This window comes from Ciconia boyciana, chromosome 1 (assembly GCF_034638445.1).
Source record: "Ciconia boyciana chromosome 1, ASM3463844v1, whole genome shotgun sequence".
In the NCBI taxonomy this organism is placed as follows: domain Eukaryota; kingdom Metazoa; phylum Chordata; class Aves; order Ciconiiformes; family Ciconiidae; genus Ciconia; species Ciconia boyciana.
Genome location: NC_132934.1, coordinates 102,524,901 through 102,539,909, shown reverse-complemented (window position 1 = coordinate 102,539,909; position 15,009 = coordinate 102,524,901). Strand labels below are relative to the sequence as shown.

The 15,009-nt window shown below is 43.2% G+C and overlaps 1 protein-coding gene across 5 annotated transcripts in view; it reads left to right on the top strand.

The window, feature by feature from the left end:
* The first annotated feature begins 1,159 nt into the window (after positions 1-1,159).
* POU2F1 (POU class 2 homeobox 1) overlaps positions 1,160-15,009 on the top strand; it is a 108,303-nt gene continuing 94,453 nt past the window's right edge. For 4 of the 5 annotated variants that reach the window (XM_072885608.1, XM_072885599.1, XM_072885579.1 and 1 more), the window contains exon 1: positions 1,160-1,270. In XM_072885608.1, the coding sequence (XP_072741709.1) occupies positions 1,207-1,270 (64 nt within the window). In that variant the 5' untranslated portion in view covers positions 1,160-1,206. The remainder of the gene's footprint in view (positions 1,271-15,009) is intronic. The other variant, XM_072885590.1, reaches the window with a different exon arrangement.

The following is a 15,009-nucleotide window of genomic DNA, read 5'->3' as shown; positions in this document are numbered from 1 at the left end:
CTTCCTTTCAGATTAGTCAAATTTGATGTGCAAAGTGGAAGAGGATACAGTATTTCAGAGACACCCCACGAGCCTTGTACTGCCTAGAACAAGGGGCACATTACAGTGGGTTTCTTAACAGAGAATCACTTCCTTGCAATTGCTCTTTTCTGAAGGAAAACCGGACCACCACTCACGCACCTTCCTCCACACACAACTGCAGGTCCCGTTATTTCATTTTCTCTGTATGCAATTCCTTTTTATTCATAGGGGAGTAATTTTGCTTGGAGCTTGGGGAGTACCTGTCGTGCAGACGCAGTTACGAGAGGTATTTTCACACCACTTGCAGATACAGCTCTTTTCAAAATGCCCTTTCAGCTAACGGTTGTATTTGAAGATGTTGTCACGTAGTTATCTCTCCTTTACTACCACGATTAACTATTTGCGCTACTCCCTGTCGGTCTGGCGGCTGAACAGTTAACGAATGCTGTACGAGACAGGGCTGGAAATACCCCCTTTACTGGGAGCGGCTCCTCCCCGCCGCCGTTAACCCGTAGTGGCCTTCGCTCCGCGAAGAAGCCCCCGGCGCCGCGGGACGACGACGACGGCGGGGGGACGGCGGCCGCCCCGCTCAGCCAGCGGCGGGCAGCCCGGCACCGCGGGGGAAGGGGGGCAGGACGTCCTGTCCTCCCGCCCTGCGCCATTCGCCACCCCCGGCCACAGCCCGGGGGGCGCGGGCCAGGCTGCGTCCCCCTCCCCGCTCCCGCCGACAGCCCCAGTGCGCAAGCGCCCGCGCCCCCTCCCCCCAGCACAGCGGCGCGCGGGCCCGGGGGATGGGGGACAACTGAAACGCTGGTGCGCGCGGCGCGACGGTTTACACGTTAACGAGCCCTCAGCCCGAGGTGAAGGGAAGGCAGCCGCGCGCCTGCGCAGTGCCGCGCGAAATCTGGCCGGGGGGGGCGAGGGAGCGAGGCTGCTCACTCGGCGCATGCGCGGCGGCGCACCTCACGCTCGACGGGAAAGCAGCCGGGGAGGGCGAGGGAGGAGGAGAGGGAAGCTTGCGCAGGCGCAGAGCGAGGCCGCGGCGCGGCCGGTTGGCGGCTGCGCAGTAGGGCGGCGGGGGGAGGGGGTGCGCGGCGGGGGGAGGGGAGGAGGAGGGGAGGAGGGAGGGGGGCCGGGAGCGAGGGAGGGTTTATCGGGCGGCCGATTTTGGTTAAAATATTCAAAATGGCGGACGGAGGAGCAGCGAGTCAAGATGAGAGTTCGGCGGCGGCGGTGGCGGCAGCGGCAGGTAATCATTACTGCATTTTACATATTCATATTCATACTCGCACACGCGGCCCCCCCGCCGCCCGCCCGCCCCGCTTAGCATAATTTATTAGTACTCAGGATTATTATAATTAACGGCACAGGAGGGAGCGGGGGGGGGGGGGGAAGAAGGAAAGCAGCCTCCCCGTGCGGGGAGACACACACACACACACGCTCCCTCCCTCGCCCGCCCGCTCCCTCACACGGAGCCGCACTCGCACCCGCCCGCACGCCGGGGCACCGGCGCCGGGGCAGGCAGCGGGGCGATGGGGGGCGGCGGCGCGGGCGGCGGCGGCGGCGCAACGGCGAGGCGGTGGGGTCGGGGTGGGGAGTCGGCGGCGGGGGGGGGGGAAGCCAGGAGGGGGAGGCATCCTCGCACCCAAAAGCGGTTGGAGGTGGCTAGCCGCCACCCGGCCGGGCTCCCCCCCGGCCCGCACGCCCACAATAAAAGCCGCTTTGCATATTCATGGCGGGGGGGGATGCTGCTGGAGCGGTCCCGTCGGGGGCCGCGGGAGGGGGCACGGCCCGCTGGGCTGGGGGTAGGCGGGCGGCCCCCCGAGTGGGGCAGCGTCCCCCAGCCGGCGCGGCGGCGGCAGGACGGAGGGGGACGAGGGTGCTGGCCCCTCAGTGGGGCCGGGTGAGGGAGAAAGACTTGGTTTCCTCATCTCTCCTCTCATTACCCCCCCCGCCCTCCCCCGCATCGCCCCCAGCCAGGGTTATTTCCCCAGAGCCTGGGGCCTGCAGGCATGGGGTGGATGGGTGCGGATGGCCTCGGGGAGCAGTAGGACGAGAGCGTGGTTTGGCTTTTTATTTAAAGCTTCTCCCCTCCCTTCCCCCCTCGCAAAGGGTGGGTTCAGTGTGGGGTGACTTGGGGGGTGTGCGGGCAGAGTTTCTCCGTGCCCCTCTCCGACGGGAGAGGCCGCGTGTTTGCACCCCCGAAGGCTGGATTTGCCCCGGCGGTGTTTGCCCTCCTCCCCCTTTGCCTTCCTGCTTCCACAGCCTCGAGGGCTTGGGGGGAGCAGGGTCCTGCGGCCCCGGGGCAGGCCCCCTGGGTGCCGGGCACCAGACTCGCGTCCCCTCGCCCAGGGTGCCGGGGCAGGGTGGATGGTGGTGCCGGCAGCCCCGGTGGGCTGGCACTGGGGGTGCGGGTCCCGTCCCTCTCCCTCTCTCGCTCTCTCTCCCCCTCTCCTTCTCATTTGAATAATGTCTAATTCGGGGAGGTTTATATTATTGAAATGGCCGCCTGGCTTTCCCCGCCTCTCATGTTTAGTAATTCAGACCTTTAATAACAGCCACTCAGAGCCCAACGCCGTGTTTATATTTTACATTCGCCCCATGTGCTTTTGTGGTTCAATATGATTCTTCTTTCTCGCTCTCTCGCTTTTTTAAAATTTTCTTGGCAACCCACAGGGCCCCGAGATCAAACCCAGGCTGTGTGAGGAGAGGAGGGGGGAGAGCTAGGCCCTGGCTCCTCTGGCAGGCGCCTAGGCCTCACTCTCTGCTGCTTGATTTATTTACTAATAACCAAAATGACCCCCCCCCCCCCCCCCCCCATTCCCACTCCACCCCTGCCAGCAAAAACAAAACCCTCCTGGGGCTTGAGCAGCATCAGATCTGCTCATAGATTCTCAAACACTCATGTCTTTTAAATAAGGAGCTTATTTTTAATTTATAGCAACTCAAGACTGTAAAGCTGTTCCTTTCATATCTGCTTTTCAGAGGCTTGGGCATTTTTGGTCCCTTTGTCCTTGATTCTTTTCCTTAAAGGAGAGTTGCTTCTAATTTACGTTTCCGGGCACTGAGAGAGCTATAGAAGACACACTCAAAATCTGAACAGCTTTCCTCCTCCCTCTGAACACAAACAGAATTGAATACATTGAAGATAATCTTATTCACCTTCTTTTTGCTTAGCGTGGATGCAGTTTAACAGTGCAGTGTGTCAGATGCTTTTGTCGCTGCTTGTATCTTTGACTGTTCTGGGTTAGGTGTTTTTTTTCCTTTCATTTAGATTTGGCTTTCAAGACAGAAGATACTACTAGGCAGTACAGGGTCTAGAAAGGAAGATAAGTTTTCTGTGATTGTGTCATAAGAACACTAAGTGAAAATTGAAATTAATCCTCTTAAATTGTCAGGAGTAATTCAGTTTTAAACCAGATATTAGTCTACTTAGAAAGAAAACAAATGGACTACTTTATTAGAAAGAGGCAGTAATTTAAAAAAAAATATTCATGCAGGGATGGGTTTCAGATAAAACTGTGTAGATTTTCATTAGTGACCATTGTTTTCACCCTGTGGAGAAAAAGGACCTAACAGCAGGGTACTTCAAAGTAGCTGTGCCACATTAGCATGTAAACATCTTTGAAACATGACTAGGAAGAGAGTGCACATACAAATGCAGGCAGTGTATTTTGTAGTTTGGTTCTAAATTTAATTTGTCACAAAATACTATGCTGCAGCTAATGAAAAGCATTTTGATTTCAAAAATAATGACTGAGATTATTTATCCTTTTTCTTCACCCTTGGTGAAGACAGGTCTTGAATACTAGAAGAAAAAAAATCTGTAGAAGCGATAATGAGACTGTTCAGGTGACTGACTGTTTCACAGACCAACAGCACAAGGCTGGCTGGACAAAAAGCAGTAATATGATTTCATGCCTTAAATAGCATGTTTTTGCACTCGCTTCACAAGATGTGGTCAAGCCGATGATGTCATTGGCCAGAGGACAAGGTGCAGTTAATTTGATTTATTGACCTGGGGTGAGGTGTAGCACTGAAACCTTCTCATAGGGAAACCATTTATCTGAGGACAATTTCCTTTATAGCAGCAATTTAACCACTGCTGAGACTGTAGATATTTTATCCAGCATGATAAAAATGTACATTGCATCTTGCAAACAAAATTTCTTTGTTGCTGACGTTTTAGTAATTTTTATAGAATGGAATACTGGACAGTGGCCTTATGCAGTCTTATGGTCGAGCTGGGATTTATAACTCTGAATTCAGGTATTTACATGCCAAAATACAGAGGTATTTCTCTCAAACATATATTTGTGTGCCCGTGTTGCAGCTTAAAATTTTATTGGAACATGATGCGATAGAAGTGTTTCTTTACCAGTGAAGCCCATAGGCAACATGTTTGTAGGAAGCCCCTTTTCCCAAACCCTGGCATTGCCTTCACTTGTCGGAAGGTGCCGAGACTAGTGCATGGGTATTACTCCTCAGTCTTGAGTAAGGACTTTTATGTTAGTTTATCACTGATGAGTGTCAGATTTTAAGCTTCTTCTTGGACCTTCTCTATCAGTGGTGGGTGGGAGAGTAAAATAAACTTTTTTATTTCCTGTGGACTACCTGGCTTGTGGTGAGGGTGGAGGGTTGTGCTACTGTTCCAGTGCTTCCTAATTCTTACCAGGGGAATATGTTATCCTATTTTGGCTGTCCTTTCAGCTTTTATTTTATTAGGGACAGAAGGAAGAAGGCTTGTCCTCTCTATGAAATAGTTCCATTGCTGGATTATCTCTGCTCAGTTATCAAGGTGGCTCTGCCTTTTTCCTCTTTTTCTTTTTTCTTTTTCAAAACTGACCAAAACTTACCAGTCTAACAGCTGGTTGGAAAATAGGCTAAGCTGTGTCAGTGGCCGTGCTGCTGCATGTGGAGCAGAATTGGGAAGATGTGTGTCAGTATGGTGATTTCACAACTAGCGGAGCTAGAGCTTACTCCTCACTTCCTAGAAGAGAAGGGGGGAGAATCTGAGCTTCCTGCCCTGTCATTTTAAGAGGAAAAAATCTCAGGTTTGCTGTCACTAACAATTTCTCATAGATTAGCCTGCAGTAATAATTCAAACAAGTAAGTGTTAATACTGACTTCCTGATGCTGAATGTGGATAGCTTCTGAATGCTTGTCTTAGCAAGCAATGGTGATGATGTCTGGAGTTGCCTCACTTGACGGAATCAGTGAGGTAGCTTTCAACTTGGTCTGTCCATTAAACCTAGGAAGCACCAGCATATTCTGTGTTAGGAGTCTCTTATGCGGTGTGAAGAAGTGTTGTTCCTACTTCTGCTCGATTGTAATAATGTATTCCCCAGAAAAATGAGTTTTTGAATACCATTGTCACTTAAATAATCTTTGTCAAATTTCAAGTGGTAAATTCCACATTTAGGGTAGCACATTTTTGCTGTTTTCCGTATGCTCAGATGTGTGAGGATGCAAAGAATTTTGGGGTAAATGTTTTGTCCATGCTGTCCAGAATGTTTTTGTTTGATTGATCTGTCATCCAGCTTCTTTCTATTAGATAGTGTTCATCTCCTCCACAGGCATGTTGGTTTTCTCTCCTGGTTCTCTGGCAAATTTGCAGTAGTTTTTTGTAGCATGCAATAAGTTTTCATTTGCTTTCCTCAAATTTTGGCTCCTGTGGATTTTAAGCCTTCAAAACAGATTACAGCATTTTTAATGTGCAAATCTAGTCAGTTAATTTTCTTACCTTTTTTCCAGCATTATTTTCTATTCCCCTCAAACTGCTGTTGCCCGCAGGACAATAATCTTGATACTGATATTTTATACAGCTGACAATTAGGCAGCCTCTGCTACTTGCACTTACAGCTTTATTATTTTTATCTTGATAGAATCGGTGACAGTCCTGGCAAATGACTGTCTTTTATGACATACATATTTTCAGTCTCTGTGACAAAGCTGCTGTCAAAAGAAGGTGTTGAACAAAATTAAGTATGACTTGAGTGTCCCAAATGTGATATGCTTGGTTTGGGTGCTTAAGCTAGTATGTGAATGAGAGACCATCTCATGTTGCTGGATAGACTTACAGTGCTGGCTGTTTACTACTGCAGAGATTTGCTTCTGTGTTGACAAATTTTCCACCCCTTTTCCTATTGTGCTACACTGTTATACAGGGCAAGTTAAGCTTGGGATTTGTTGGACTGAGTGCGGGAGATAAATCTAAGGAATGATACTGGTCTTGGTTAGTGAGTATTAAGTAATTTCATGTATTTCCCTTGAAACTGATGATTGCTGATCTGAGAAAAAACATGTACATAGATGTATTTTCCTTTCTATAGTTCTTTGCATTAAATTTCTTGAATTGTGTGAATAGGCCCTCATGCTGCTTCGTGCGCACTTATTTTTCTATGTAGAAAAGGAAATAATTACTTAAGATCTCCCCTTAAGATGTCAGTATTATTCCTTTCCCTAGTTTCTTATTTCACAACTAGCTAGGAAATATCCACATTTGTTAACATAACTGTATTATAAATTATTAGCTCTATAGTGCATTACAAAGTCTTTGCAAAAGGAGTTTTTTATAGACTGCTAGTGGCTAATTAAATTAGTTTAGGGTTAATAAACAACACCATTGAGTGATGAAGTGTTGGTTTGGTATAGAGGATTTACTGGGTTCCAATCCTGAGTTAGCACCAGTTTTGCTTGCTTTGCTGTTCTGGGCTAAATCCATGTAATGGGAATTATAGAGAACATTTTCACAGGGGTGTTGCTGGGGGAATAATTAGCTAATGTTTTGTAGTATTTCTGAAGGTAAGAATACTGTGATTCTTCTGCTTTTACATGTAATCATCCAAGCTTATGCCCAGGTTAAACTTTGCTTAGGGTGTTTCAGTGCTGGTACAGTTCATGTACTCTCATCAGTGATGAAGGCCTCCTGTTGTAAAGGCACAGATTACTGTCAGTTCTAACTACAATGTGATGTAGAGCTGCTGTAGAGTATGCAGTTCAATGACAGTTTAAATCAGCCCGAGCCTGTCCTCATCTCCCTGTGTGTTCCTGCCCCCTTCTCTGTACTGGTGCAGATGTTTGCCCGATTCCTTTGCTGAGCTAGTTCAGGGAATTAAATTGGCAGAAAACAAGCCTTGCCAAAAATAATGAATAGTTTTTTTGTTGGTTTAGCTCTCTGAACTGGCTTACAATGAGATTAGGCAAATAGCAGTACCAATCAAGGAAGGGAACAAGAAGCAGACGTGTTGACCCAAGTCTTCTCATAATTTCATTCTCTCTGATGGCTTTCCTGTTGGCATAAATGGGGAGTCATGTTCTCAGCCATGTGATCCTACCACTTACTTGGCACTCGTCCTAGCACTTACTGGTTTCCAGGATGCTCTAGCTTAACTTGCTAACCTGGTGGAAAACTAGCCCCAGATAATTTTAGATCTTTGGTTTGTGAGTTGAAATTGGCTCAACAGAGGCCTTCAAGTGCAAGAGAGAGGGTAGAACCATGTGAAAGTGGAGGAAGGGGAAAGAAGGAAGATAAATGAATCTTCCTCTTTTCAAAAGCAGCAGCAAGCATTCTGGTTAGCTTAGTTGTATTATATAGCTTTGCTTTTAGATTGACATAAACCACTGTGAAACCACAGTTGATTGAGTTGATGAACTCCAGTTGATCTAAAATGGTACTGGCCCAAGGGAAGCGATGGGAATATATATAGCCATGGGCACTATACTGGGCCTCCTATTCTAGCAGCAGGCTGTACATAGATCACTGAATTCAGTGATGAAACTGCACCTAAGTAAAAGTGTAGCTTAGAAACCAATAGATGCTGAAAATTTGGCGTGGTTTGTGCTGTCATAGGTATGATTGCATTAATGGTAGCCACGCCAGAAACTCTTAAATAAAAATTGTGGATGAGACCTTTAAGTGACTCCCATTATTTTAGTGCTGCTTACAGTGAGACACTTCTCTAAAAAACACTGTGGCTTAAAAGGACATATTGGCAAAAGTACTTGGGAAATTACAGACACCGTTACTTCTGCTAAATTTTGGACTGATACCCCTGTAAAGCAACCTTTAAAAAAAAAAAACCCACCAAAAAACCCCAAGTGTAACTGCTTCAGCCATTTAACACGATCACTCTGAGACAGATTTATCTTTTCTATAAATCGTGACATTGTGACAAGGAACCTTTTGCTCATCATTACTTTTATTTTTTTTCTTCCCAGAAATCAGATTTGGCTGTATAGAAATGAAGTAGCATATATACCATGTTTGACACTGTATGACAGGGCATGAAGTTTTAGAAAAGAAACACATGAACAGCTAAGTTACTAAAATAGTAAATACAGTTGAAGACTTAAAAATAAGTGTAGAAAGACCTGTTGAATCAGGCTGGAGATGTAGCTTTCTTCTTTTTTCCCCTCCTTTTCTTTAAAAGCTGTTAGGAAGCCACCATCCTTCTTGTAGGAAGCTCCTTTGCTATTTGTTCTCTTTTTCCTTTTGATGATTCAGTTTTATTTGAAAAATACCATGTGACTTAGTAATTTGTGCCTTACCATACCCGTGTGAAGTTGTAGCTTTATACTACTTGGATATAGCTGAGGAGGAGGAGTATACAGTGAATACAGGTAGAAATGACTCAGATGTTTGAATCACTCATTTCTACATTATTAGTTAATGCAGTCTACTGAATGAGAAATGAGATTCAAGTTTCTTCCAGGAATCCTGTTGCAAATATGCCTTTCTAATTATTCATAATTTTGTTTCTTACCTGCTGATCTTTAGTAGGTTATCACTTTTATTTGAATTTTCAAATGTAGCTTTAAATACGTATTTGAATTTGCTTATTTCTAAGGCTGTAGAGATATGGATATGCCAGGAAATGCTCTCTCCCCTCCCTACCAGCTCCTCCGGGAGTGTTTCCCACCCTGTCCTCCAATGCATGTACACATACCTGCATGCACACATGCTTTGGAAAAAGTACCAGAAAGTTTGGGCTGGGGACAGTTTCTTCTAGCTCTGATTGTAGTGGTAGAAGACATTACTGCTTCTGACTGTTGGAGTTTCCTGTTCCCCTGCATCTATTGGTGCATCTTCCCATTTGGGTACTGTCTAAGCCATTTCAGTTAAAATTAGCTGGGTTAGTAAAGGCTGTGATCTAAGCTGCTTAAAGTAGCCCAGATAATTCTGATTGAAATCTATGAGTGAGAGATCCTCTGAGTTGCTTTGTCATCATACCTGAGGGTACAGTTCATGTTACACTTAATCCAATGTAAGGGTGGGCTGCTGCCAAAAAGAAATGGGAACAGAAGCAGGAAGAGTATTGGGCCGTCACTTTCTGGACTATTGTCTGTTTTGACAAAGCCTGTGTAAAACTGTGTCCTAGCTTCTGGCAGAAATGGGTTGGGATTGTGTGCAAAAACTGGAGGTAGGAGGGCAAAGGGAGCAGTAACTTTCCACTTGTAACGTTTGTTTCTGAATGAGGGTGTCTGTTCTCAGTGTTAAAGACATGGTACTTTTCAGGCCTTATTGAACTTTCCAGTGGTACTTTTCTGTTTTTATTGAGTTTATGTTGACCTGAACTACCCACTGTAAATTGTTATGAGTATTTCCAGTATCTCAAGCGAAGCATGCAATTTACAAGTCATTTCCCTTAAACGTCATTTCCCTTAAACGGACTTTATCATAAGGTTATCTTTACTAGCTGTTCCATTTCAGTCAGAATATAGTTACTTTTGATGGCTTATGGCAACAAAGCTTAGCTAAACTTGGGAATTTAGGAATATCTTTCAGAACAGTTGAGAACTTACACTTCTGTATATTTATTTAGTCCGAGGCCTAGTAGCTTCTGACTTCGAATCAGTCGCATTGTCTCACATGGCAAGTTGTTTGAATCACATAATTGCTAACCTTTGTCCAACTATTATTTTACTGCCAGCATAGCTTCTCTAGTTAGGATGGGTGTACCAAGGTAAGGAGGAAGCTGTCAGCTGCCAGGCTGCACTGCTGCCTCTCCGGTTTTGCCAACCACTGCCCTAGAAAGACATGTTGAAGTAGCAGCAGTTGTAGGGCAGACTTTTAGTCAAAGCTCTCAAATGAAGACATATTGGGGAAAAGTGTAAACTGGAAACCTGATCATTTTCCAAAGTTGATTTTACTCAGTTTTGCAAAAAAATCTTCTAAAGTTGCAGAAATTTTTCATGTATCTGGTTTTAAAATAACCTTTGCTGCTTACCCTTTTTCTTTTTTCAGTGTGTACAAGGTTGTACAAAGAAGGGCTAAGCAGTCTGTTGCATGTTCTTCACTGCTGGCTCAGGCAAGCGCTGAGCTGCAAATTCTTGGCATTTGGGAATGTAATCAAAGGAACTATCCCTCTCCTTGCCCTGTTTTTACTCTCTTTCCTAGGTGACTGCTGTTGGAGGAGGGAGGGTCAGGTAGATCCTTGGTCTGAGCCGATATGGCAATTTTAGTATTCTCTTTCAAACAAAAAGAAAAACACCTTCCCACTTATTTCTCAGTCCATCTTAAGTTTTGTATGTGGTTCTTTTCTTATCCTAAAGTGCTCAGGAGCACCATCAAAGAGTTCAGGAAAGATGATGTTCCTTGTCTGCTCTGCACATTTCTAGTTCTGGAAAACAACCAAGGGGTTGCTCCAAGGGCTTTCCTCCTAATTTCTAGTTCCCTACCAGGGAACTAGAGAACTGGAAGCTCCTTTTGCTCTCTTTCTTTGTGAAGATAAGAGGGTGGGTGTTAAAAATTCAGCCTCTGTTACTACTTCATGGAAAAGATCCACAACTGAGTGGATTCTCAACTCCTTAAGACCCACTGAGGGTCTTGAGCGTGTTTGAGAATTATCCTACAGACAGGGAGTGCAGAAAACTGTATAATTTTTGAGCTTATTTTATTTCAAGACTATTCCTTTTCTCATTACAGTGGGAGACAATGGCATTGTAAATAATATTTCCTCTCCGTTCTGAGAGAAAAATGCTGTGTTTTATCATGATAGGATTTAATTTGGTTTGGAACCTAGTTGCAACATGGTTGCACCTTATATGGTTCAGTTCAGTGGTGCAGAAGGGACTTGTTCCAAATATACTAAGGACTGACTAAAGCCCAGTGCCCTAAAACTTCCTGAGAACGTGCTTCAGCCATGCCTGTGTTGGGAAAAACTACTTCATTAGTATCATTCTCAACATAGTTAAAACTGAAAATGAATCCAGGCATGTCTTGTAACACATTTTAATAGTATCTGTATTAAACATAACTATTTATAAACTAACAGCTAAATTTAAAGGGTATAGCATTGTATTTAAGTGCTTATACACTTAAGTTTTCTGTGATTGTGGATGATGAACTCTGCAACAGTGGAAAGGATTTGCTATATGGAAGTTTGAATAAAGGCATAAAGAGTTAGAATAGTTATCTGACATCTTGAATCCCCTAGCCTTTTCTCAACTTGGTTTGCTGGGGGAGAGAGGAGGGACAGGTAGCGTTTCTTTGTGTTGTGGTATCTCTAGTCAGGTTTGCAAGTGTTGTGGGCACCTCTAAAGATCCTAGCAGAAAATTTTCAGTTGTTGCTTCTGTTATAATATTGATAAATTAATAATACAAGAAAAAATACCATGTACAAAGGTGGGCCAGCACTTATATCTTCTCATTCCCCTATCTAGTGTTAACATAAGCAAAAGGTAGACTTAACAGAAGGAGTGTTGGGGAAAACCTAATTCAGCAAGTTCATTTTAAAGTTATATAAAAAGCTATATAAGTTATATAAAGTTATGTAAGTTATATAAAGTCTTGAGACCATCCATGATTTTCTGTGTGCACTCAGAGGAGACACATTAGTTCCTTAAGGGATCAGTTAATCTGTCAGTCTTTCAAAAGCAAAATTAACTGCAGGCACGGTGGTATTTTTTTCATTACTTAATGAAGTGGTGATTTCATATTGTGTGGGTTAGAGCTGGAAATGCTGTGTTTACTAATGAGGAAGGGAATGTCATTGCCATTTGTCCTGTATTTACATCACAAATAGGTCTGTGAATTGTATAATACAGACACTTTGAGAAATTTATTCTCAAAATTGCAGAGAAGTTGAACTCTGCATTTTTAACATAACTTGCATGAGGTTTTATCAACTTGCTTCTTTCAGTTTTCTGAGTTTGTGGCAGTTGTATTAACTGTATTTGTTGTACTAGGATATATGCTTGTATAAACAAGTTGTTATCACCTAAGGTAGCATTTGTTCCTAAGATTTTTAAAAACATGTGGAAGATTGTTCATTTCTTTACTTTCCAGTGGCAGAGAGTAGATTGACACGCTCAACAATTTCCTTAGAATGTGTTGTCAACTATATTCCTTTCCCGACTACACTTCATATTGCAGAAGGTTAGTTAAACTGGGGATTTTCATGGTGTCATCATTCAAGTAGTGATCATCATTCTTGGTTGTGTGAAATATTAGGAGACCAGTGTAGGCAGAAACATATGGGATACAGCTGTCTGCTAATCATCTGTATCTGAAACTCCTTTTATTGTTTGTTTGTATTCTCTACTTTGTTTAATACTCGTTTGTTGAGAATGTCTTTATAAAGAGAGTGGAGACTGGAGAGGCAGGTTACTTCAGTAGTTCTGTCCTTTGGTTTTGGTGTAATTGGTGTACTTGATAGCAATAGAGAAAGTGTCCAACAAAGGTACGAAGCCAATCTAGAAATGTAGTGCTGTTGTTTAATTGGTAACTAGGGCAGTTTTGTTTTCTTAGAAGCTGAAAAAAATCCATCAATGCATCCTGAAACTGTTTAGACACATTGACTAATTACATATGGTTGTGTGGAAGTGTTCTCTGGTCCAGCAATAACTTATGGATTGCTCTAAGAACCATTGAGGTAGCAAATAAGTACACTTTATACTTTACTATATAGTGTGCTCTGTTTAAAATTTGATTTGAAACAATTTTTTTGGTGCTAATCAACTGTAAGGTTGAACTGTGAAACACTAGCTGATATTACTGACATACAGCTCTGACTTTTTTTTTATTCAGCAAGTTAATATGAAGAAGTTGATTTTTCAGGTGTTTTCCTTCATGTGCCTTTGTAATACTGAGTGATTTATTTCAACAGATATTTGAGATTGCAACATCAAATGTGGCATTTGTGCATTTAATACTTAACCATTAGTCACAAACCTCATTATGACCTGATAACTTGTCAACTGCTTAGCTTTTTTATTTTTGTAAAGATTTAATTTCTGAAGCTTTTATATTTGTGAATGGTGAGGAGCTGGGAATAGCAGGTATTCCATATGTAAAAGAGGACTGTTTAGAAGAAAAGGGATGACATTTTTAGGGCTGTTCTCAGAGCTGCAGATTTGAAGCATTGCATTTAGTGAGTACATGAAAAACACACGACTGGCGTTTGAAGGCCCTGCTGGGACAGTCCTTAAACAAAAGGAGTTGTGGGCTTTAAGTGTGGAATATGTTCCTTATCAATTAGTTCTGCTGCTTGTGACAGTTCCAATTTGACTATCTGGCTGGCTTGTTGGAATAAGAACTGGAAAATATTTTTTTTCCTTTGGAGTTTTTGCCCTCTGTTTCGTGTCTGAACAGAGGTTTGTTGTATATGGCTGCAGTCATATGCATAGGAGAGGAAAGCACAAAGAGAAGAGTTACTCTGTACTGGAAAAATTGAGGAACACTGTGGAAGAAAACCATCACTTTTTCAATTAGACTCTTTATCACGTGTATACTTTATCAGACCTCCTTATGTGTGCCTGAGTGTTTAAAAAGTCTCACACTAGGTGAACAAAATAAGAGGTATTGAAAAGGCAATTTACTTACAGTAATATCTTATTTCCTGTGTTGTTGACTAGATTTGTGTTTGAATAAGAACATTTCTTTTGTGGCAGCACAGGTACTCCTTGATTCTGCAGTGAAGGCAGTATTCTGTGCTTGATACTAGGTAGTTGCCATGGCAACAATTATGATGTCATGAATTCAGTACAGTGACTTCACTGCAGTGTATTTTATCTTTATTCTCAGTTTTCTTCAGCTCTTGCTAGCAAACCAGAAAGCATCTACGTGTGATACTGTGACTTGCTTATTACGTGATAACGATGACTAATATGATCCAGATCTCTCTCTCAAAGTAAACCTAACTGCTGCTTACCTTTAAATTCACCCCCAGAGTCTGGGAAGCTGAGACCTTGCATTTTTATTTATCTGGACCTGCTTCAGCTATACTAGCCCAAAAAGTTTGCTGATAGGAATGAAGAGGAAAATACTTTTTTTTTTTAATCACTCAGATGTGATTCTTTTCAGCTGAGAGAAATGTATGTACTTTTAAAACTGAAAATGTGAGAGTAGCAGTGTCCTGTTACATCTCTTCTCCCAGAATAATTTGTTCAATTTGGGCTTGCCTTTCTTAGTCCTGTTCTTTTCCGAAGCAGGTGAAATGTTTTCTTAGTCTCTTTTCAAGGGTTTGTTGACCCGCAAATTGTACCAGGAAACTTCCTGTCCATCAGCCTTTGGAAATGGTCAGCTGTTTTCTGCTCTCTGAGCACTTCCATTTATCACCAGGTTGTGCACCTCCATTTCACAGGTAGCAGAGCTGACTGTTCAGTGCATACTCTTAACCCTGTCCTTCATTGCCTTCTGATAGTCAAAGAGAAGTATTTAGCATTTTTCCTATATTTTTAGAGTGATATGACTTCCAAATTTAGCCCCAGTAAAAATGCCAATAAAAACATTGAGTTTAACTAGCCTGCATTTCTTTTGTTGACATAACTCTGTCTGTTTAGAGCTGGCTTATTGGCTTAACTCAAAGGTTCCATGAGACTTCTGGGCCATCTGACTTTACATTATCAGTGAATAGTGCAAAGTGTGTTAAAGTGGTATGCCAGGTATTTTTTGTAAGGCTTTTTTTGGCCTTGGCAAGTAAAATGTTCTTCACCTTTGGCTTAGTTTGACAAAGGTGGTTTCTATGTATAGGTAGGGCCTAAGTA